The 25,564-nt window shown below is 40.5% G+C and overlaps 1 protein-coding gene across 1 annotated transcript in view; it reads left to right on the forward strand.

Annotated features, from left to right (window-relative positions):
- Positions 1-24,063, forward strand: part of LOC134345938 (spermatogenesis-associated protein 16-like) — a 142,572-nt gene extending 118,509 nt beyond the window's left edge. The window contains exons 10-11 of the mRNA XM_063047288.1: positions 17,113-17,277; positions 23,962-24,063. Of these exons, the coding sequence (XP_062903358.1) occupies positions 17,113-17,277; positions 23,962-24,063 (267 nt within the window). The remainder of the gene's footprint in view (positions 1-17,112; positions 17,278-23,961) is intronic.
- Positions 24,064-25,564: the final 1,501 nt, after the last annotated feature.

Below are 25,564 nucleotides of genomic sequence, written 5' to 3' on the forward strand. Positions count from 1 at the left end.
AAGCTAGAGTTAGTGGCGAAAAAAAGTAAGAGTAGAGTGCATAAAAGTAAAAGGCAAAAATCGCATAGGTCACTAGATTCTAAAAGGACAATGAGTATACTGTAAGGGCACTTTATCTAAACGCTCGTAGTATTAGAAACAGGGTTAGTGAACTTGTGGCACAGATCAGTACCAAGGCATATTATTTAGTGGCCATTACAAAGGTTGTGAGTGGTCGTAAATATCTTCTGAGGTGTATATATTTCAATGCTAGGAGTATTGCGGGGAAGGTGGATGAGTTGAGGGCGTGGATTGACACGTGGAATAATGATGTTGTAGCAATTAGTGAAACTTGGCTACAGGAGGGGCAGGACTGGCAGCTTAATATTCCAGGGTTCCGATGTTTCAGATGTGATCGAGGCAGAGGAATGAAAGGTGGGGGAGTAGCATTGCTTGTTAGGGAAAATATTACAGCAGTGCTCAGGCAGGACAGATTAGAGGGCTTGTCTACTGAGTCCTTATGGGTGGAGCTGAGAAACAGGAAAGGTATGGCCACATTAGTGGGATTGTATTACAGACCACCCAATAGTCAACGAGACTTGGAAGAGCAAATCTGCAGAGAGATAGCAGACAACTGCAGGAAACATAAAGTTGTGGTGGTAGGGGATTTTAATTTTCCATACATTGATTGGGACTCCCATACTGTTAGGGGTCTGGATGGTTTAGAGTTTGTAAAATGTGTTCAGGAAAGTTTTCTAAATCAGTATATAGAGGGACCAACTAGAGGGGATGCAATATTGGATCTCCTGTTAGGAAACGAATTAGGGCAAGTGACAGAAGTCTGTGTAGGGGAGCACTTTGGTTCCAGTGATCATAACACCATTAGTTTCAATTTGATCATGGACAAGGATAGATCTGGTCCTAGGGTTGAGGTTCTGAACTGGAAGAAGGCCAAATTTGAAGAAATGAGAAAGGATCTAAAGAGCGTGGATTGGGACAGGTTGTTCTCTGGCAAAGATGTGATTGATAGGTGGGAAGCCTTCAAAGGGGAAATTTTGAGAGTGCAGAGTTTGTATGTTCCTGTCAGACTTAAAAGCAAATTGAATAGGAATAAGGAACCTTGGTTCTCAAGGGATACTGCAACTCTGATAAAGAAGAAGATGGAGTTGTATGAAATTTATAGGAAACGGGGTAAATCAGGTGCTTGAGGAGTATAAGAAGTGCAAGAAAATACTTAAGAAAGAAATCAGGAGGGCAAAAAGAAGACATGAGGTTGCCTTGGCAGTCAAAGTGAAGGATAATCCAAAGAGCTTTTACAAGTATTAAGAGCAAAAGGATTGTAAGGGATAAAATTGGTCCTCTTGAAGATCAGAATGGTCGGCTTTGTGCGGAACCAAAGGAAATGGGGGAGATCTTAACTAGGTTTTTTGCATCTGTATTTACTAAGGAAGCTGGCATGAAATCTATGGAATTGAGGGAATCAAGTAGTGAGACCGTGGAAACTGTACAGATTGAAAAGGAGGAGGTGCTTGCTGTCTTGAGGAAAATTAAAGTGGATAAATCCCCGGGACCTGACAGAGTGCTCCCTCGGACCTTGAAGGAGACTAGCGTTGAAATTGCAGGGGCCCTGGCAGAAATATTTAAAATGTCGCTGTCTACGGGTGAAGTGCCGGAGGATTGGAGAGTGGCTCATGTTGTTCCGTTGTTTAAAAAAGGATCGAAAAGTAATCTGGGAAATTATAGGCCGGTGAGTTTAACGTCAGTAGTAGGTAAGTTATTGGAGGGAGTACTAAGAGACAGAATCTACAAGCATTTGGATAGACAGGGGCTTATTAGGGAGAGTCAACATGGCTTTGTGCATGATAGGTCATGTTTGACCAATCTGTTGGAGTTTTTCGAGGAGGTTACCAGGAAAGTGGATGAAGGGAAGGCAGTGGATATTGTCTACATGGACTTCAGTAAGGCCTTTGACAAGGTCCTGCATGGGAGGTTAGTTAGGAAAATTCAGTCGCTAGGTATACATGGAGAGGTGGTAAATTGGATTGGACATTGGCTCGATGGAAGAAGCCAGAGAGTGGTGGTAGAAAATTGCTTCTCTGAGTGGAGGCCTGTGACTAGTGGTGTGCCACAGGGATCAGTGCTGGGTCCATTGTTATTTGTCATCTATATCAATGATCTGGATGATAATGTGGTAAATTGGATCAGCAAGTTTGCTGATGATACAAAGATTGGAGGTGTAGTAGACAGTGAGGAAGGTTTTCAGAGCCTGCAGAGGGACTTGGACCAGCTGGAAAAATGGGCTGAAAAATGGCAGATGGAGTTTAATACTGACGGGTATGAGGTATTACATGTTGGAAGGACAAACCAACGTAGAACATACAGGGTTAATGGTAAGGCACTGAGGAGTGCACTGAGGAACAGAGGGATCTGGGAATACAGATACAAAATTCCCTAAAAGTGGCGTCACAAGTAGATGGGGTCGTAAAGAGAGCTTTTGGTACATTGGCCTTTATTAATCAAAGTATTGAGTATAAGAGCTGGAATGTTATGATGAGGTTGTATAAGGCATTGGTGAGGCCGAATCTGGAGTATTGTGTTCAGTTTTGGTCACCAAATTACAGGAAAGATATAAATAAGGTTGAAAGAGTGCAGAGAAGGTTTACAAGGATGTTGCCGGGACTTGAGAAACTCAGTTACAGAGAAAGGTTGAATAGGTTAGGACTTTATTCCCTGGAGCGTAGAAGAATGAGGGGAGATTTGATAGAGGTATATAAAATTATGATGGGTATAGATAGAGTGAATGCAAGCAGGCTTTTTCCACTGAGGCAAGGAGAGAAAAAAACCAGAGGACATGGGTTAAGAGTGAGGGGGGAAAAGTTTAAAGGGAACATTAGAGGGGCTTCTTCACACAGAGAGTGGTGGGAATGTGGAATGAGCTGCCAGATGAGGTGGTAAATGCGGGTTCTTTTTTAACATTTAAGAATAAATTGGACAGATACATGGCTGGGAGGTGTACGGAGGGATATGGTCCGTGTGCAGGTCAGTGGGACTAGGCAGGAAATGGTTCAGCACAGCCAAGAAGGGCCAAAGGGCCTGTTTCTGTGCTGTAGTTTCAATGGTTCTATGGTTTCTATGGTTCTTAGAGGAACATATTTGTAGAGATCATAGACTGTTGCAAGAACCATTGTTGTTACAGAAATCTGGTTGCAAGGTGGAGATGACTGGGAATTAAATATCCAAGGATATCAGGTCATACGGAAAGATAGGCAGGAAGGCAAAGGAGGAGGGGTGGCGCTCTTAATTAAGGATGAGGTCAGGGCAATTGTGCGAGACAATATAAGATCTACGGAGCAGAATGTTGAGTCCATCTGGGTAGAGATTAGGAATAGTAAAGGAAAAGAATCACTGGTGGGTGTTGTCTATAGGCCACCTAATAAAAATATTGCAGTGGCAGAGGCGATTAACCAAGAAATAACTGAGGCTTGTAAGAACGAAACGGCAGTTGTCATGGGGGATTTTAACTTCCACATATATTGGAAGAATCAGGTCAGTCAAGGAAGTCTTGAGGAGGACTTCATAGGTTGCATCCGTGATGGCTTTCTTGAGCAGCATGTTAGTGAACCTACAAGGGAAAATACTATCTTAGATCTAGTCCTCTGTAATGACACAGGTAAGATTAACGATCTTGTAGTCAGGGATCCTCTTGGAAAGAGTGATCATAGTATGATTGAATTTCGCATTCAGATGGAGGATGAAATAGTTAGATCTAAAACTAGTGTATTATGCTTGAACAAGGGAGACGACATTGGGATGAGGGAGGAGCTGGCTAATGAGGATTGGGAGCACAGGTTATTTGGTAGGACAGTTGAGGAACAGTGGAATACTTTTAAAGAGATTATACTTTCAAAGTATATTCCAGTCAAAAGTAAGGACAGTAAGTGTGGAGAGAGCCAGCCTTGGATAACTAAGGAAATAAAAGATAGTATCAAATTAAAAGCTCGTGTACAAAGTCACAAAGATTAGTGGGAGACTGAAGGATTGGGAAAACTTTAAAAAGCAACAGAGAACAACTAAACAAGAAATAAGGAAAGGGAAGATAGAATATGAAAGTAAATTAGCACAAAATATAAAAACAGATAGCAAAAGTTTTTATAAATACATAAAGCAGAAGAGGGTGGCTAAAGTCAACGGAGGTCCCTTGGAAGATAAAAAGGGGAAATTGATATTGGTTGATAAGAAAATGGCTGAGGCATTGAATGACCATTTTGTGTTGTTCTTCACGGTGGAGGACACATCTAAAGAAGGATGTTATGGACGAAATGGGAGGTGAGGACCTCGATAAAATCACTGTCATTAAAGAGATAGTGATGAGCAAACTAGACGGCCTGAAGGTAGATTAGTCCCCTGGTCCTGATGGGCTGCATCCCAGGGTGCTGAAGGAATTGGTGAGGTTGTAGTAGACACATTGGTAATCATTTACCAAAATTTTGTAGATTCTGGGCAGGTCCTGGCAGATTGGAAGACAGCAAATGTCACACCACTTTTTAAAAAGGATGTAAGCAAAAGACGGGCAACTATAGCTGCTGATGAACGCAGCAGGCCAGGCAGCATCTGTAGGAAGAGGACCTCTTCCTATGGATGCTGCCTGGCCTGCTGCATTCACCAGCAACTTTTATGTGCGTTGCTTGAAATTCCAGCATCTGCAGATTTCCTCGTGGTGACGGGCAACTATAGGCCAGTTAGCTTAACATCTGTAGTCAGGAAAATGCTTGATGCTGTCATTAAGGAAGAAATAGTGAAACGTTTAGAAAGGAGTGGGTCCATTAGACAGACGCAGCATGGATTCAGAAAGGGCAGGTCCTGTTTGACAAACTTACTGGAGTTCTTTGAGGAGATAATGAGTGCAGTGGATAGAGGGGAACAGATGGATGTCGTATACTTGGATTTCCAGAAGGCGTTTGATAAGGTGCCGCATAAGAGACTTATAAATAAGATACGGATGCATGGAGTCAGAGGAAGTATATTGGCATGGATAGTGGACTGGTTAACCAATAGAAGGCAGAGAGTTGGTATAAATGGGTGTTTCTGCAGTTGGCAGTCAGTGGTGAATGGGGTGCCGCGGGGGATGGTGCTGGGCCCACAGCTGTTTACCATTTACATTGATGATTTGGAAGAGGGGACTGAGTGTAGCATAGTAAAAATTGCTGATGACACTAAACTGAGTGGAAACACAAACTGTACAGAGCATGTGGAAAGCCTGCAGAGGGATATAGATAGGTTAAGTGAGTGGGCCAAGGTCTGGCAGATGGAATACGACATTGGTAAATGCGAGATCATCCACTTTGGAAAGAATAATAGAAGAGCAGATTATTATTTAAATGGTGAAAGATTGCAGCATGCTGTTGTGCAGAGGGACTTGGGAGTGCTTGTTCATGAATCGCAAGAAGTTGCATGCTGGTACAACAGGTTATTCAGATGGTGAACAGAATGTTGGCCTTCATTGCTAGAGGGATTGGATTCAAGAGCAGGGAGGTCATACTGCAACTATACAGGGTACTGGTGAGACTGCACATGGAGTACTGTGTGTAGTTCTAGTCTCCATACTTGAGGAAGGATATACTGGCTTTGGAGGCAGTGCAGAGGAGGGTCACCAGGTTGATTCCAGGGATGAAGGGGTTAACCTATGAGGAGAGATTGAGTCACCTGGGACTATACTCTGGAGTTCAGAGGAATGAGAGGAGATCTTATAGAAACATACAAAATTTTGAAAGGGATAGATAAGATAGAAGTAGGAAAGTTGTTTGCACTGGTAGGTGAGACTAGAACTAGGGACATTGCCTTAAGATTCAGGGAGGAAGATTTAGGACGGAGATGAGGAGAAACTGTTTTTCCCCAGAGAGTGGTGAATCTGTCGAATTCTCTGCCCAGGGAAGCAGTTGAGGCTTCTTCACTAAATATATTTAAGATACAGTTAGACAGATTTTTACAGAGTAGGGGAATTAAGGGTTATGGGGAAAAGGCAGGTAGATGGAGCTGAGTTTACAGACAGATCAGCCATGATCTTATTGAATGGTGGGGCAGGCTTGATGGGCCGGATGGCCTACTCCTGCTCCTATTTCTTATGTTCTTATAAGAAAATTAGCTTCAGCATATGAAAAAGGTACGGAAATGCAACAGAGGGAGACTAAAACGTCTTGAAATAAATACTCAACAAAATTTAAAGGGGACAAATAATGAGATGAAGATAAGGAAAAGCTAATGGGAAACAACCTAATGACATTTATTAACTAAATCATGTATTCTCAGAAGAGACGATGATCAGCAGCAAAAGCTGGAGTTCTTTGAAAGAGCATAGGGGTTCAAGTTAAAACGAAATCTGTATAAGGAGTTTATGAAAGGACTTAGAAAGTGTATATCTATTATTTAGGCTTAGAATTTGGTATTTTCAACTGCACAGTATTTTAATCTTCATGGTGCAATCCAATAGTGCACTTACAAAGAATAAAATGGTTAAGAAAAGGCATAAAACAGATTTGTAGCTAATATCAAGTAACAACATATAGATACTATATATGGTCAATTGGAAATGCAAAAGCATATTTTGTGGAATACCTTTAAGAATATTAAGAACAAATGAAAGGCTTAAACTAAAGAGTCAAAAAAGCTAAGGAATATAAGGCTACAGGTTGCTGCTTAAAAATTGGAGGCAGTCCTCCAAATTTTGCTATTGGTTAAGAATTGACTAACCCAAATGTAAATGATGTTAGTTCAGTTGTTAACTTATTTCAATTTTGGTTAATAAAAAATACTTAATGGGACAGACGTGGGCTTGGATATTTAGATCATGTAGTAGATCAGCTATAATGTCAGAATGACAGATACTAATGTGCTTAGTTTGTAGGGAATATTCATAAAGCAGTGCTTTAATTGAAGATTATGTAGCCTCCAGAATGAACAAAATGGGTCACAGCATTTTTGGCTTAAATGAATAGGAGAAAATGTGCTTAACATTTAAAAATAGCTTTTATACATATGCATTTGTAAAACTATGGAGTGAATGTTTATGGCTATGGTCTGCAGTTCTACAGAAGTACTCTTGTGTTAAGTTTGTAAGTTACACAGCCACACTTAGTTGAAGATTTATTGTATGCCAGGTATTGCTGTATCTATCAATACAGCCTACTGTTGGACTCCACCTTACACTGGGGAATTGCCTCTTTGATCCTATATCAGTTCAGATATGGCCTAAGATCAGAGAACCTATTCATTTCAATGAAGATTCTTCATGTGCAGATTACAAAGCAAATGAACAAATTTTGTATTCATTTGAATATATTTAATCAGTTGCAGGTATAAGCCTTTTTTACTTAATTACTTACATCAAATTTAATTGTTTGTAAATGTATCTGAATCTCAAATCAGCTACAGACAGAATCCAAGCTCACCCTCCAGCTTTGTACTCTAAAAGGTTGTCAGGCTACTTTTTGGGATAGCACCTCAGAAGTTCACTCATTGAGTAAAAACGTTGAGATGTCATGTTACAACTGCACAAGGCATTGGGCAGATCAAATTTGGATCATTGTGTGCAGTTCTGGTTGCCACGCTATAGGAAGGATGTGATTAAACTAAATAGAGTGCCAAAAAGATTTGTAAGGATATTACCAGAAAATGAAGAGTTATCAGAAAAGATTGATAGGTTTGCACTGTTTTCCCTGGAGTGTAAAAGACTAAGAGTCTCTTATGGGGGGGGGGTTTACAACCTTATGAAGGGTAAAGTCTAAAACTAGAGTATTTGGGTTAAAGGTGAGAGAAGAAAGATATAAAGGGGATCTAGGAGGCAGTTTTTTTCTACCAATAAGGTGGTATGTATATAGAACAATTTACTGGAGGTAGCTGGGGAAGTGAGTACATTCACTACATTTAGAAGCTATTTGAACAGGTTTATGGATAGGAAGTTTATGGGCCAACCACAGGCAAATGGGATTAAGATTGGCACCATGGTCAGCTTAGACAAATTGAGCCAAATTGTCTGTTTCTGTGCTGTATAACTCTATGACTCCACGAGGATCAGTCAACTCAACCCTGACTCTGTGTGGAGGGCCAACGAGATCAGACATTCACAGTGCACTTCGATTGGACGAAGGTTGGTGAGTGGAATTAGAGGACACTAGCACAGAAACATGTAGACTCCTGACCTATTTCACGTCTTTATGAGGAGTTTTCTGGGAACCCTATAAGCTGCTCATTGGAGAAATTAATCATATAAAGCTAGTCATTATATTACATGAGAATGGCCTTTTAAATGCTATTTTTAAAAAGTTGGAAGGATCATTAATCACAATATTTGTTTGCTGATATTAGCAAACTATTCAATGAAGATGAATATAAAATGCATAAATGCCAACAACATTATTTTAAAATCTTCATTCTTGTAAAGTTCCTTTCTTGATTTCCTCTCTGCTCATCAGTTGTGAACATGGAAATGAAATTTGAATACTAATGTTTCAATACTATAATTTAGAAAGTTTGGTATGTGAATCCATTTTATATAAAGCTGTGTCAATTAAGCTTTATTACTGCATATTAATTTTTCCATGTTGTTAGGATTACCGTTTAATCTTATCTGAGCCTCTGATGATTAATTATAGCTCATGCCTCTGAGATGGTTGTAGTCCCTCTGTTTTAAATGCATCTCTTAATGGACAATCTAATATATGTGCATGTGCATGTGAAAATATGAGTCTGTGGACAGGATTTTCTTTTGATTGAATGGTACAGCATGCATGGAGGAACCAGGTTATCCAATGAGAACACAGAAATCAGAAGGATAGAACAAAGAAAGCAAGTTATTAGACAGTATTTATTTATGAGTGGGACAATCATTAGCAAGCATAATCTCGCTGTGCACATATCCAGAATACAAAATATTTTAAGGTCATCTTTTATGAATGGAAAACTTGCTTCCACATTTAACTGATCATTCTTATAATTTCTGCCAGTCTGATTTCACCACCAGATTTCCACCCAGTCCGGCCTTCCTTTCCTTTTCACACTTCTGATGGACTTTTCCTTTGCGATTTGATGGTCCACCCCTCTTCTCATGGGAATTTCCAGATCACAGGAGTTGCAACACTTGCCCTTTTATACTTCCATTCCCAACAGAAAAAAGTTAGTTATCAGTGGATATGGGATTCATGTAGAAACATGCCATGATTAAAGGCTAGTCATAACCTTATTGAATGATGGAGATGCTGTGAAGGGCCAAATGGTTAATCCTGCTTTTTCCTTATGGAGCCAATTTTACATGTGACATTTTGCCAAATCTGGAGATTCCAAGAAATATGTTGTACATTCTCCGAATGGTGTGCTAATTAAAACTTAAGACAGCATTAAAGCAAAAGAGAGGGCATATAATTTAGTATATAATTGAGGATTGGGAAACTTTTAAAAACCAACAGAAAGCAACTAAATAAAAACACAAGGAGAGAAAAGATGAAATATGAAGGTAGCCTAGCCAATAATTTTTAAAAAAGGATACAAAAAGTTTTGTCAGTTATATAAAGAGTAAAAAAAGGTGAGTGGATATCAGACAGTTGGAAAATTACCCTGGAGTGATAGTAATGGGGGACAAAAAGAAATGGCAGACAGGCTTAATACATATTTTGTGTCAGTCTTCACTGTGGAAGATACTAGGAGTATGCCAGAAAATTGAGAGTATCAGAGGGCAGAATGGAGAAGATGCTTGGGAAGCTGAAAGGTCTGGAGGGTAGGTAAGTCATCTGATGGACTACATCCCTGGGTTCTGAAAGAGGTAGTTGAAGAGATTATGAAGGCAAAGGAGAGACAGTGGATGTTGTTTACTTGGATTTTACAAAGGCCTTTGACAAGATGCTGCACGTACATCTGCTAAACAAGATATGAGTCCATGGGATTACAGGAAAGATGCTAAAATGCATAGAAGATTGGCTGACTGAAGCAGACCATAAAAGTGGGAATAAAAGGGTCCTTTTCTGGTTGGCTGCCAGTAACTAGTGGTGTTCCACAGGGGTCAGTGTGGGGACCACTTCTTTTCACATTATATCAAAGTTCAAATTTCAAAGTACAGATATTATCGATGTATACCATATACTGCCTTCAGATCCGTCTCCTTGCAGGCAGCCACAAAACAAAGAAATACAGTAGAATTTACGAAAACCCCACACCACACTTTTTCCTGGAAGCTTAATCCTCAGAAATCATTGCCTTGGGCTTTTATCCAGAGCTCCGATGCTGTGAGCTGAATTTGAATTGTTCAGTCTTGACCTGATCACTGTACCGAGTAAAAATATCTCAATACCACTCAATAATTTCAAAAATGTAATGTTTATTTTGTTTCTTATATGTTCAAAATAATCTGAAATTACAAGAGATATATATATTTTAACAGATGATGAAATTTACACTGAATGCTTTTCTCTAAATAAATTGGTAGAAACTAGAAACATAGAAAACCTACAGCACAATACGCCCTTCAGCCGACAAAGCTGTGCTGAACATGTCCTTACCTTAGAAAAATAGAGGGCTATGGGTAAGCCTAGGTAGTTCTAAGTTCTATGTATCCATCCAGGAGTCTCTTAAAAGACCCTATCGTTTCCACCTCCACCACCACCACCAGCAGCCCATTCCACGCACTCACCACTCTCTGCATAAAAAAACTTACCCCTGCCATCTCCTCTGTACCTACCTCCAAGCACCTTAAAACTATGCCCTCTTGTGCTAGCCATTTCAGCCCTGAGATAAAGCCTCTGAGACGATCAATGCCTCTCATTATCTCGTACACCTCTATCAGGTCACCTCTTATCCTCTGTCGCTCCAAGGAGAAAAGGCCGAGTTCACTCAACCTATTCTCATAAGGCATGCTCCTCAGTCCAGGCAACATTCTCATTAATCTCCTCTGCACCCTTTCTGTGGTTTCCATGTCCTTCCTATAGTGAGGCAACCAGAACTGAGCACAGTACTCCAAGTGTGGTTTGACCAGGGTCCTATATAGCTGCAATATTACCTCTCAGCTCGTAAACTCAGTACCACAATTGTTGAAGGCCAATGAACCGTACGCCTTCTTAACCACAGAGTCAACCTGCACAACAGCTTTGAGTGTCCTATGGACTCGGACTCCAAGATCCCTCTGATCCTCCACACTGCCGAGAATCTTGCCATTAATGCTATGTTCTGCCATCATATTTGACCTACCAAAATGAACCACCTCACACTTATCTGGGTTGAACTCCATCTGCCACTTCTCACTGGTCTATAATTTCCTGGGCTATCCCTACTCCCTTTCTTGAATAAGGGAACAACATCCGCAACCCTCCAATCCTCTGGAACCTCTCCCGTCCTCATTGATGATGCAGCGATCACGGTCAGAGCTCAGCAATCTCCTGCCTCACTTCCCACAGTATCCTGGGGTACATCTCGTCTGGTCCCGGTGACTTATCCAACTTGATGCTTTTCAAAGTCTCCAGCACATCCTCTTCCTTAATATCTACATGCTGAAGCTTTTCAGTTTGCTGCAGGTCATCCCTAGAATCACCAAGATCCTTTTCTGTGTGAATACTGAAGTAAAGTACTCATTAACTACCTCTGCCGTCGTCTCCTGTTTCACACACACTTTTCTACTGTCACACTTGATTGGTCCTATCTTTTCACGTCTTATCCTCTTGCTCTTCACATACTTGTAAAATGCCTTGGGGTTTTTCTTAATCCTGTCCACCAAGGTCTTCTCATGGCCCCTTCTGGCTTTCCTAATTTCATTCTTAAGCTCCTTCCTGCTAGCCTTATAACCTTCTGGATCTCTATCATTACCTAGTTTTTTGAACCTTTCATAAGCTCTTCTTTTCTTCTTGACTAGATTTACAACAGTCTTTGTGCACCACGGTTCCTGTACCCTACCATCCTTTCCCTGTCTCATTGGAAAGTAACTACACAGAACCCCATGCAAATATCCCCTGAACATTTGCCACATTTCTTCTGTACGTTTCCCTGAGAACATCTGTTTCCAATTTATGCTTCCAAGTTCCTGCCTGACAGCTTCATATTTCCCCTTACTACAATTAAATGTTTCCCTAACTTGTCTGTTCCTATCCCTCTCCAATGTTATGGTAAAGGAGATAGAATTGTGATCATTATCTCCAAAATGCTCTCCCACTGAGAGATATGACACCTGACCAGGTTCATTTCCCAATACCAGATCAAGTACAGCCTCTCCTCTTGTAGGCTTATCTACATATTGTGTCAAGAAACCCTCCTGAACACACCTAACAAACTCCATCCCATCTAAACCCCTCACTCTAGGGAGATGCCAATCAATATTTGGGAAATTAAAATCTCCCACTACAACAACCCTGTTATTATTACTCCTTTCTAGAATCTGTCTCCCAATCTGCTCTTCGATGTCCCTGTTACTATTGGTTGGTCTATAAAAAACACCCAGTCGAGTTATTGACCCCTTCCTATTCCTAACTTGCACCCACAGAGATTCCGTAGACAACCCCTCCATGACTTCCTCCTTTTCTGCAACTGTGCCACGCCCCCACCTCTTTTACCTCCCTCCCTGTCCTTCCTGAAACATCTAAAGCCTGGCACTTGAAGTAGCCATTCCTGCCCCTGCACCATCCAAGTCCCTGTAATGGCCACAATATCATAGCTCCCAGTGCTGATCCATGCTCTAAGCTTATCTGCTTTATTCATAATACTCCTTGCATTAAATTAGACACATCTCAAACCGTCGGTCTGAGTGCGTCCCTTCTCTGTCTCCTGCCTATCCTCCCTTTCCTCCATCACTTCAGTTCAGTTCCCGCCCCTCAACAATTCCAGTTTAAACTCTCCCCAATAGCCTTTGCAAACCACCCTGCCAGAATATTGGTCCCCCTCAGATTCAAGTGCAACCTGTCCTTTTTGTACAGGTCACACCTGCCCCTGAAGAGGTCCCAATGATCCAGAATGGTATTGGGCTCTATTGAACCTGTTGTACACTTCCCCTTGTACACAGCAATACAGACTAAAGTAAAGGTGACTGGACTTGGGCAAGTCTGATGGTGGTGGATAATGTTGGCCAGCCAAAGACTGGAAACAAGATGAGAGCATACAGTGTAAGTGGTAGTGGTTCTGGGTGTTTTCATGGACTGACAAGACTGGCATCTTGTGTTGGTATCAGGAAATTCATAAAGGAGTGAGAATCTGGGCAATTAAGGAGAAATGAATTATGTGGATGGGGTGCTTGGTACAGTGAAAATGCGACAAGAAGTAAGTGGGAAGTTTGGAGTGACCAGCTGAGGAAACTATTAATTTTGGTGAAATAGATAAAAAGGGTGAATTGGGCTGAAGAACCTATTTCTATACTGTATCAGTGTATGAAGTAACAATTGTTGAAAAGGATGATAAATATGAAGTACTTCAGGGATGTCTTGGATCAGATTCACGGAAATCTAAAGGGGGATTGTGACCAATATGTCTTGGTACATATTGGCATCAGTGCCATAGATAGAAAAGGTGAGGAGACCCTGAAGAGAGATTTTAGGGAGCTGCATAGAAAGCTGAAAAGTAGGGCCTCCAGGCTAGTAATCTCTGGATTGCTGTTTGTGCCACATGTGTAGTGAGAGTAAGAATAGGATGAATTGCAGATAAATGTGTGGCTGAAGCAATGGTGTAGGGGAAGGAATTGCGGTTTCTAGATTATTAGGACCTCTTTTGGGGAGGGTACAACCCATACAAAAGGGATGGGTTACACCTCAACGAGAGAAAAATCTGCAAATGCTGGAAATCCAAGCAACACACACAAAATGCTGGAGGAACTCAGCAGGCCAGGCAGCATCTATGGAAAAGAGTACTGTCGAGGTTTAGGGCCAAGACCCATCAGCAGAACTTAGCAGGTTACATCTGAACCCAAGGGGGACCAATACCCTTGCGGGCAGGTTTTCTAGAGTTGTTTGGGAGGGTATACACAAATTTTGCAAGGGGATAGGAACCAGAGTGATAGGGCTGAGTATGGGGTAGTCTGTTTACAAACATAGACAGTGTGTAGCATGAGACTGCTAGCAAGGAGAGGCTGATGATAGGGCTAAATTGCAGTCAACGGTGTGAGTGCAGTGTAAAAGGGGGACTAAATTGAAAAGGATGATGAATACAGGACTGAAGGTGTTATATTTGAATGCACGCAGTACATGGAATAAGGTAGATGAACTTGCAGCATAGTTACAGATTAGCATGTATAATGTTACGAGCATCACTGAATCGTAGCTGAAAGAATAATTACAGCTAGGAGCTTAACGTCCAAGGATATCCATTGTATCAAAAGAACAGGCAGGCAGGCAGAGGAGATGGCATGGCTCTGTTGGTAAAAAATGAAATCAAATCCTTTGAAAGAGGTGACATAGGATTGGATGATGTAGAATCCTTGCGGGTAGAGGTAAGAAACTGCAAGGGTAAAAAGACCCTGATGTGCAGGTAGATTGGGAAAATCAGGTTGGTGCTGGATCCCAAGGGAAAGAATTTGTAGAATGACTGTGAGATGGCTTTTTGGAGCAGCTCATGACTGAGCCCACTAAGGGACCAATGATTCTGGATTGGGTGTTGTGCAATGAACTGGAATTGATTAGACAGCTTAAGCTAAAAGAACCCTTGGGGAAAGTGATCATAAGACAATCGAATTCACCCTGAAATTTGAGAAGTAGAAGCTAACGTCATATGTAGCAGTATTACAGAGGAGTAAAGGGAATTACAGAGCCATGAGGGAGGAGTTAGCTAGAATTGATTGGAAAAGAACACTGACAGGGATGATGGCAGAGCAGCAATGGCTGGAATTTCTGGAAGCAATTCGGAAGCACAGGAAGAAGTATTCTAAAGGTAAGATGAAACAATCATGGGTAACGAGAAGTCAAAGCCAATCATAAAAGCCAAAGGTAGGATATATAATAGAGCAAAGATTAGTGGGAAGTTGGCCTTTTAAAAACCAACAGAAGGCAAATAAAAAAGTCTTAAGGAGGGAAAAGATGAAATGCGAAGGTAAGCTAGCCAATAATATTAAAGAGAATACTGAACGTTTGTTCAGATATATAAAATGTAAAAGAAATGTGAGAGTACACATCAGGTTGCTGGAAAATGATGCTGGAGGTGTAGTAATGGGGGACAAAGAAATGGTGGATGAACTTATTAAGTATTTTGCATCAGTCTTCACATGGAAGACACTGGCAATATGCCAGAAGTTTGAGAGTGTCAGGAGACAAAAGTGAGTGATGTTGCCATTACTATGGAGAAGGTGCTTGGGAAACTGAAAGGCCTGAAGGTAGATAGGTCACCTGGTTGGACTACACCCCAGGTTTCTGAATGAGGTAGGTGAAGAGATCATGGAGGCATTAGTAATGATCTTTCAAGAAAGAATTGATTCTGGCATGCTTCCGGAGTACTGGAAAATTGCATTGTTTAAGAAGGGAGAGAGGCAGAAGAAAGAAAACTGTAGGCTAGTTAGTCTGACCTCAGTGGCTGGGAAGATGCTGGAATCGATTGTTAAGGATGTGGTTATCCACGCTGGTTTAGGAGCCTAATGGTTAATAACTGTTGGTGAGGGATCCCCTTCCTGATGACAGCAGCCAGAAGAGAGCATGTTCTGGATGGTGCAGGTCCTTAGTGATGGTTACTGCTTTATTGTGCAGTACTCCCTGTGGATGTGCTTAGTGATGGGAAGGGCTTTTCCTGTGATGGGCTGGGCTGTATCCACCGCTTTTTGTAGGCTTTTTCATTCTTGGGCATTGGTGTTTCCATACTAGGTCCAAATGCAATCAGACAGCATACTCTCTACCAACCACCAAAGGCACTGACCAGGGATGGGGTATTAAGGTTGCAAATCCCCATGCCCCCTCAAATTTTGATGTAGGAGTGGTAATTTCACAGTTTGTGAATTTCGATGTCCTGCACCACAGTAACCAGATTATTTATCAGGAGTGAAATTATGACTGCAAACCAGAGGTACTGTAGGTCCTTCTCGGGCTCCTTAATGGTTGTTTTATCATGTATTACAGCTTCATCAAACTAGAAGCTTTACTTGACTGTAAACCACTATCCATTAATTTCTCTGCTCGTGCGACTTTTCCCAAATTAGCTTACCCTAGTTTCACTCTGCCTGATATTGGGCTTGGCCCTGCCTAAGGCAGGATAAAAGAAACAAGGTGTGGGCTTGAGCTTGGGATGGGTGGGGAAATAACAACTGTGCTTGTACCTCAAGGCAAGGTTTAGCTTCTAGCCTTTTAGCATACCAGACTAATTGTCCATGTCGCTTAAACCTCTGATTGTGAGGATCACTTGCCAATGCAAGGGGCAGGAGATTCTATTGTTCTCTGAGCTCTGTGGGTAACTCAGAGGTACAACAAAAGCCCAGAGGAATTGCACAGGGAGCTCTGACCAGCCAAACGTCTCATTAGAAAAGATCAAAGTTGCCAGTTAACAAGTTAACTGCTGATGGGCCTGCAGAGAATTTGGTCATAGGATCAAAAGCACTGTTAGTTTAAATTGTAACCCACAATAATCCCTGCATGCAAGAAGCCATAACTCTACTTTAATTTCACCCAAGCATTTATCAGGTATTTACACAGTCAACCCCTTCATTTGGTCATATTCTCTTTTGTTTGGCTGCCCAGTTTAAAATTGCAGTTTAAAAGTCCATTAGAGGGAACACTTCAATATAGATGAAAAACTAGCTACTTGCTCCATTATAACGTTCATTCTGCTACTTGAAAATATGTATGTATATTTTATTGACCATAAATTTTATTAGCACAAGGTTTAGTGGACATATTTCCAGTACAAAGCTTGGGGTGTTGTGGAATTTTAAGTTTTAAAATGGTTACAAATTTCCTTGTGGTTTATACCAATTTATACCAATTTGAAAATTCTCTCTGTAAATGTTGCTATTTTTGAAATAACAAAAAACTCATTTGCCTGATGGTACTCAAAAACTGTAAGGCCAAATATACATTTTTTAAAAATCTTTGAAATACCAATTTTAAATGTGACATGCTTAGTTAATAAATTTCCACTTAAATCTTCGATACTGATCAGTAATATTTTGATCTTTCTAACATGTATTTCTTTGCTGAGGATTAGGGGGGGATTTGTCCAGGTGTCGGTGTGCTTGAGAAACTACAGTATGCCAGTTATCTGAGTCAGCTAAAACGAATGAAGGAGCAAGCACAAGTGATTAACCAAACTATTGCAGAGTTAGCCACCATGCCCTATCTACACGAAATGAGTCAACATGAAATTGAATTGGTAAAATATTTTGTATATCTTTTACTGCAATTATTTACATGTTAACAATCTATAGTAATGAGACAATGTTAAGGTGCATGGTGAGAACGGGAAACTGGTAGAATTTATTAGATTCTTCCCTACCATGCCTGTTTCCCTTGAAGGACAACCAAGGGAATGTGTAATGGACAGCCAATCTTTTAATGCATTTTCTGGTCTAAAACAAGCTAATTTAGCCAACTGGTCTAATAGATTCTATTCCCCACTCCCCCACCCCCTCACCATCAATTATCCTCTAGTCACATCAGCTTTTAATTTCTTCCTGTCTTGTTTATTTACCCTAAATACATCATTGCTATTTACCTTGCCTGTATATTCAGATAGTTAGCTCTTCGCTCTTACCACAGTCTAGTAAATCTTTTCAGGGTTCTCTTATGGGACTTATTGACTTTGCTGTATTCATGATCCTTTATTCTTGCCCTCAACAAAAGTACTGCCATAATCTTGTTAATAATCACTTGAAAGAAGATTATTGAAAGTAAATTATCTTCGTATGTCTATATTTTCATGTTTTTCCTTCCTTCAAACATTTTATATGTAGTATCCTGGATTATTTGGTTAGTTCTTTATGTTGTCCCTACAACATCTTCCTTGTCTCCAGTTCCCTGTCTTGTTTTTGATATCATGGATACATGTGCATTTTAATTAACTGCTCAATCTTTTCATGGGAATGTTGGCATCTTTGTTTGTTTTCTGGCCACTTCGTTTTAGCTGTTATCAGGCCTGTAATTAAATCTGCTGCTTCTTTCCGATTTGGGTTGTAATACTCTCAACAATTCCACTCTGTTTATCTAAGACCTGTTTTCCATAGTGGAAATAGTGGTATCACCAGCAGGAGAATTGGATCCTTGAATCTTACATCAATGTTATACCAAAATGACGGGAAATTTTACCCTGTCGGAAAATCAAATGTTACTTAGATCATTCACCGACCAAATCATAATTTAACTGGTGCATTCACATTGGAGAGAGAGAGGGAGGGGGAAGGGGAGGTGGAGGGGAATGAGGAGGGGAATGAGGAGGGGGAAGGAAAGAGAGAGAGAGAGAGCGAAAAAGAGAGAGAGAGAAATGCGAATACACAGACAACAGAGTACGTAGTGCTAAGGGGGGAGAGTCATTGTTCTAAAAGAAATAGATCCATACATTACAGTTCCTCACCCTTTAGATTAATGCAACATAAAACTGTATATGTACAAAACATTAAATTTCCCCTTCATAAACCCATATTCCAAATAAACATCTTTCAGAATAACAGTCCATAACTGGCTTCACAGTTCTAAGGATTCAATCATTTGGTGGCACTCTGTTTCTTTCAGGATAGCACCTCTGGACCTGTGGAATGGCATCAGGTTTGGTAGGAGTCTTGTCTAAGACAACATTCCCAGTTTCTGGTGTCACATTGCTATCAGTGACATCATCACTGTGAGGTAAGTCCGGTGACTACAATGTGTCCGTCTCGGATGCAGCCAACTCAGGTGTGTTCTTCAGTTGAGCATCCAGTATCTGGTCCACATGACATCTCTATTTCTGGTCTCCAACATCCACTGTGTACATCAGTGGTCCAGTTCTTGTTGCTATTCTACTGGCTGTCCACTTTACTTCTTGGAAATCATGCACCAGGACTTCCTGTCCAATCTCAGAGCTCCTTTCTGCTTCACTTGGCAACTGGCTGAACTGTTTCTTCTACACTTCCCTCGATAGTTATTGTTTCAGGAGGTCTATACGAGATCTCAGATTCCTGTTCATGAACAGCATTGCAGGTGTTTGATTTGTTATCGCATGAGCAGAGTTCCAATACACAAGAAGGAAGTTGTCCACCTTATGCTGTAGAGAATTATTCTCCTTGTCCATCACTTTAATGAACTTCTTGAAGGTTTGGATAAACCTTTTGGCTAACCCATTCGTTGCTGGGTGGTGATGAACTGACTTGAAATGTCTGATGCCATTTTTCTTCATGAACAAATCAGAATTCTTCTGACGTGCATTGTGGTCCGTTGTCACTCACAATTTGTTCAGGTAAGCTGTTTCTGGTGAAGATAGTCCTCAGAGCAGAGACAGTCTTTGCTGATGTGGCTGACTTCATTGGTATAAGCTCCAGGCACTTCGAATGAACGTCCATAGCAATCAGAAACATGGAGTCCGTGAATGGCCCAGCAAAGCCAATATGTGCTCTTTATCATGGTGAAGGCATCCACTCCCACGGGTGTAACAGTGTCTGTGGGGGTGCATTTTGAACTTTTTGGCATCCTGAACAGATTCTGGCCAAGTCTTCAATCTGTTTATCTATTCCCAGCCAGCACACATACTCTGGGCGAGACTCTTCATCCTTTATACAGATTTTCTAACACCCTGCTGCACAGTTTAGAGGGATCCACACATCAGCGTTCTTTGACATACCAACAGTTGGTCTCATCTCGCTGAGATCTGTGGAAACATAGGATTGACGTAAGCTGGCCATCCTGTCATTATATCATAGACTTCTGACAATGTCAGATCATTCCATGTTTCCCTTCATATTTTGGAATTTGTTACCAGTAACTAGTCTACCAAGGCGGTGTGGAACACTTCTGCTGGGTCACAGCATGAAGACTTTTCTACTTCAGTTGCGAATAGTGAAAGACATGAAAAGCCATCAGCATTGCTGTGTTGTTTGGTACCCTTAAACTCTATGTCATAAGAGTGGGCTCCTAGGAATAGTAACCAACATTGTAACCGGATAGCAGTCATCATTGGAATTCCCTTCCTGAGATTGAAAATAGATTCAAGGGGTTGGTGATCTGTCACTAGCATAAACTTTTGTCCGTAGAAGTAATGGTGGAATTTCTTTATTCCCCATACTAGATGAAGGGCCTATCTGTCAATCTGTGTGTAGGTGTATTCTGCGCTTGTCGGTGATCTGGAAGCAAATGTGATCAGAGTTCAGGTCCGTCTTTCCAAAATGGCCATAAAGGGATGCTCTGCATACCTAAGCTTAGACGATTAAACTGGAACTCCCTTGTGAGTGTTGATTGTGAGGAAATTTCTGCTTGACTCCTCATTCTCCATTTGTGGATAGGGTTGTGGCAAGTCAATCTTTGAAACCTTCTCCCTGCCTGCCAAACATGCAAAAATGTCTTCTGTTCATAGAAGGGGATATGCAGCACTGGGTTGATGCTCACCTTGAAATCCCCATATATGCGAACAGCTCTGGCCTTCCCTTTCTTGATCACTGGGACAGTGGGTGTGGCCCAATTGCTCCTTTCAACCTTGGAGAGAATTCCAGATGTCTCCAAGCTCTGTAGTTCAGCATCCACTTTACGACATGCATAAGGCACTGGATGGGCTTTATGAAATCTTGGTGTTGCTGCTTCATCCAGTTCAATTCTGGCCTTCATGCCTTTGAGTTTACCAATCTCCTTCTCAAACACCTTCTCATTAGCATTAAGCTGCTGTCACACTGAGAGTTTTGGGTGCCAGTCTAGTTGGATTTTTCTCAACTATTTATGCCCAAAAAGTGCTGGCCCTCCACTTTTCAATACATAAAGCTCTAACTGACCGTGTATCCAGCTCCATTTTCAGTTTTACCTTGGACTCATCTATTGTGACCCAGATAATGGTAGCAATAACCAGAGACTGTCACAGCAGCTTAATGCTAATGAGAAGGTGTTTGAGAAGGAGACAGTTCACCTTTGTCAGGCTCAGTGATGTCTGAATCTGTTTTACATTCGATAACTTTATGCATTTATCGTGTTTGAGACTGTTCACTCAGTTGTGCTTTTTGTCTGCTTTGCACACTTTCTCTATGTGACCTTGTCTGTGACACTCTGCACACTTTTTCCTTGAACCAATAGTGTGCATCATGGCAGGATTTGCCACATCAATAACATTTTTATTTTTTGCACTGTTCAGGGACATTTTGTGCATTTCATGTTCTAACCTCCTTTTCTGTTGTCCTTTGCTGCAGTCTCTAACAATATTGCAATGGTCAATGCCCATTCTAAGGTTAGGTCTCCTTCAGATAATAGCTTCTTTTCAATGATTTGACTATGCATGCCACATACAAGCTTGTCCCTTCATGAGTCAGAAAGTCCACCTCTGAAGTCTCAGTACTGGGAAAGTTTGCGCAGTTCTGCAGTGTATTCAGAAAGGCTTTCTTCTTTTGACTGGCTCCTTTTGTAAAATTGAAATCTCCCAGCTATTACCAGCAAATAATTTTGTAAGATTGTAACAATTTTGTTGAACATCTTGCTTGCTGGCTTTGCAAAGATTACTGAGTTGCGTAAGATTCTGTACATTAAGCCAAGAAACGTGGAGGCTTTCTTGTGCCTCTCCACATTGTTGGCCTTGCCCCATGTTCAACCCTCCTGATACAGTATACAACTCCCAGCCTTCATTAGTGCTATCAAATTTGTCTACTTTCCCAACTGAAGCCATTGCCACATTATTTTCACTTTAAATTCAGTGCGTGTTTCACTGTTACTTACACGTTCCTTCGTTAGCATCTGTGATGGCTTTCTTATGCTGTTTAACACTCGCTGTTTTGTCCCGTAACAGTTAGTGCAGTTTTTGATATTTTCAGACATCCAGGTTTGTATTTGTTGTGTCTATGCACAACTACATATCAATTAAAACCAGCATGTGAGAGATGGCTTTAACTTGTGTATTCACATTGCAATGAGAGAGGGAGAGAGAGCAATGCGCCTGCATAGACCACAGTGGGGGGGGGGGGAAGAGGGGGTTATTGCTCTAAAAGAAATAGATCCATACATTACATTTCCAATAGTGGGGTAATCTAGGACCAGGCAGCACAGCCTCAGAATAAAAGGACATTCTGTTAGAATAGATGAGGAAGAATTTCTTTAGCTAGATGGTGATGAACTGTGGAATTAATTGCCACAGACGGCTGTGGAGGGTAACTCATTGAGTATCTTTAAATTAATGTTGATAGGTGCTTGATTAGTAAGGGTGTCAAGGGTTATGGGAGGAGTTGAGAGGGGTTGAGAGGGGTAATAAGTCAGCCGTGATTGAATGGCAGAACAGACTCAATGGGCCAAATGATCCGATTCTGCCCCTATTTTCTTATTTTATTTAGAGATACAAAGCAGATTAGGCCCTTCGAGCCGCATTGCCTAGCAACCCCGACAACCCTGATTTAACAATAACCTAGTCACGGGACAATTTACAATGACAAATTAACTTACGTGGTACATCTTTGGACTGTGGGAAGAAACCGGAGGACCCAGAGAACACCCAGGAATTTCACAGGGAGGACATACAGAGACTTGTTACTGAGGGCACCAGGGTTGAATTCTAAGTTCCAATGCCCCAAGCTGTAATAATGTTGCACTAACCGCTATGCTACCATGGAACCCCTCATGGTCTTATTTTACTTTATAAAATTTATGAAATTGGCAAATATAGTTCCAACTACATCTTAAATAGATAGTCCTTAATCTAAATTCACTCAAAATCACTACAGTAAAACCCATATGATCCAACATCCACAACTTAGGTGGTGCAGGGCAAACAGATCTTTTAAGGACCATTGGTTATTAAACTTATTAATATCCCCCCAAATAGTATATTTTAATTTACATGTTTTTTGTTCCTCTTCTTGCCTTGTGGTGCATCAGGTGATAACCTTGCCGTTTCTTTAGCATTTGCCATTTTCTAACGAGGCCACATTGCTAGCTCAATGTTCAACCCTGCAGGGATAGAAAGTGTGCAAGGAGCCAGCCAGATTTGAACCCATGACCACTCGCCTCGAATCTGCACTACCAGCTGGCTTATTTACATATTACATTGTGAGAAACTGAAAACTTGATTTAGAGAGCCACACACAAGGCCAAGATTCCAGAGGAATGATTCTACCAGGTGCTGAACTGTTGGGATTTCCAAACAATAATATAATGAATTACTGGTTTTACTGTTGAGTGAATAAGAAATCATTCCCAGTTTAACACAACAGTATCAGAGAACCTATATCATAAAATATACACATTACAGTCAGTCACTCATTACCACATATCTGGCAACGTTTTTCCCCTCTCTATTAAAATCCCTTTATATTCTATAGTGGCAACCCAAGCTTTGATCTATTATACCAGAGTTTCAGTTTCCATGGAATCTCTCAAAGTCTGAGAATCTGCTACACCCACCCGGAATTTATTTTGTGAAAATCCCTCAAGTTTACTTAAATACACTAGTGAACAGGGTGCTCTACTGTGTCTTGTGTAATGTGCAAAAGTGAAACATTGACAAAATTCTCTTTGCCATTTTTAAAATCCAGTTGGGAATAGGGTTCAATATTACTTTATTTTAGTTATAAATCTTATGCCATTCCTGGTTTTTCTGTCTCTACAAAAGTTAAAATAAGAATAATCTTACATTTGTTTTGTTAAGTTACTGTTGATATTCCACTAAACCTCCATAACCTTAAAGACAAATAAATTTTCCAAGATTACGAGAACTAATTATTTTACAAGAACAGCTGTTCTTTTCAAGTTCTCTAGATTTATTATGAGCCAGTACATAATATTGTTCAATGCCAGCACAGAGATAGAGAAAATTATTATATAATCTCTAATGGCATAAAATATTCTTCTTTTATAATAAAGTTGTTTCCTTGTAACTAGTATACTGATAACATTTATGTTTGTAACCCAGCTGCATTCATTAATGACCGAGGCTGTTGATACTCTTGAAGGAAACAAGACCAGTGGAGAATGTGTTTGGAGCAAAACTGAAAAGGTAGAAATTTCATCATGAAACTATAGAAACATAGAAACATAGAAAATAGGTGCAGGAGTAGGCCATTCGGCCCTTCGAGCCTGCACCGCCATTTATTATGATCATGGCTGATCATCCAACTCAGAACCCAGCCTTCCCTCCATACCCCGTGACCCCTGTAGCCACAAGGGCCATATCTAACTTCCTTTTAAACATAGCTAATGAACTGGCCTCAACAGTTTGCTGTGGCAGAGAATTCCACAGATTCACCACTCTCTGTGTGAAGAAGTTTTTCCTAATCTCGGTCCTAAAAGGCTTCCCCTCTATCCTCAAACTGTGACCCCTCGTTCTAGACCTCCCCAACATCGGGAACAATCTTCCCGCATCTAGCCTGTCCAATCCCTTTAGGATCTTATACGTTTCAATCAGATCCCCCCTCAATCTTCTAAATTCCAACGAGTACAAGCCCAGTTCATCCAGTCTTTCTTCATATGAAAGACCTGCCATCCCAGGAATCAATCTGGTGAACCTTCTTTGTACTCCCTCTATGGCAAGGATGTCTTTCCTCAGATTAGGGGACCAAAACTGCACACAATACTCCAGGTGTGGTCTCACCAAGGCCTTGTACAACTGCAGTAGTACCTCCCTGCTCCTGTACTCGAATCCTCTCGCTATAAATAGTTATATTTGGGTTGATTTAATTGCTTTGCAAGTATCTATTATCTAAATTAGCCTCTTATTTTTTGTATAATTATAATCACTTCCATGGACATGCACAAAAATAATGGTTCAGTTAATTTATTGAACTACATTTTATAATGTTCGTAAGTAAATTTTCATAATTGTTGCTTTTGTATTACCACTGGTTTATGACTAGTGATATTTTGATGGTATGCTTGATAAATTAAAACTTGTTGTGGTACTATATTATTATATATAATTTTAACACCTGCAAATGAGTTAATCTTTTTATTTAGTTTTAATATGCAGGGTAATGGCAAATCTTGTGCACTAAATTAACTCAACTGCCATTGTTCTCAAAAAATCATTGTAAGACATTATTTTCTTTCTTTGAAATGTTGCAGTACATTTGATTGTAATGATTTTGAAATGATTATTATACTTTTCTAATTTACTCAAGTCAATTTTTAAAAGTGTGAATTCATTCTCTGATTCCTAAACTTGGATAATTGGACAGCACTGCTCATTTTGTTTGCATTTATCAAACACACCAGGATTTCACTGATTAACATAATATGTTTCTGTTAATAAATAGTGGTTTCCACACTAGAAGACATTAATATTTAGCTCAGTTAGCTAAAAATAAAAAAGACAGTTGCATTTCATCGTGTCACTTCAATTTTTTGGAACTTGTCTAAAAAGTGTCAAAATATTGATAGGTCACCAACAAAATCCCTGTTGCCTTTTGATCACTGAATATCCAGAAGGCATGTACTGGCCTGCAGGAACAAACGGAAAATAAATGAAAGATTGGACTTAAAAAGCAGCACCCTTGATTTACTTCCAGTAGTATAGTCAG

Source organism: Mobula hypostoma, chromosome 4 (genome assembly GCF_963921235.1).
Source record: "Mobula hypostoma chromosome 4, sMobHyp1.1, whole genome shotgun sequence".
In the NCBI taxonomy this organism is placed as follows: domain Eukaryota; kingdom Metazoa; phylum Chordata; class Chondrichthyes; order Myliobatiformes; family Myliobatidae; genus Mobula; species Mobula hypostoma.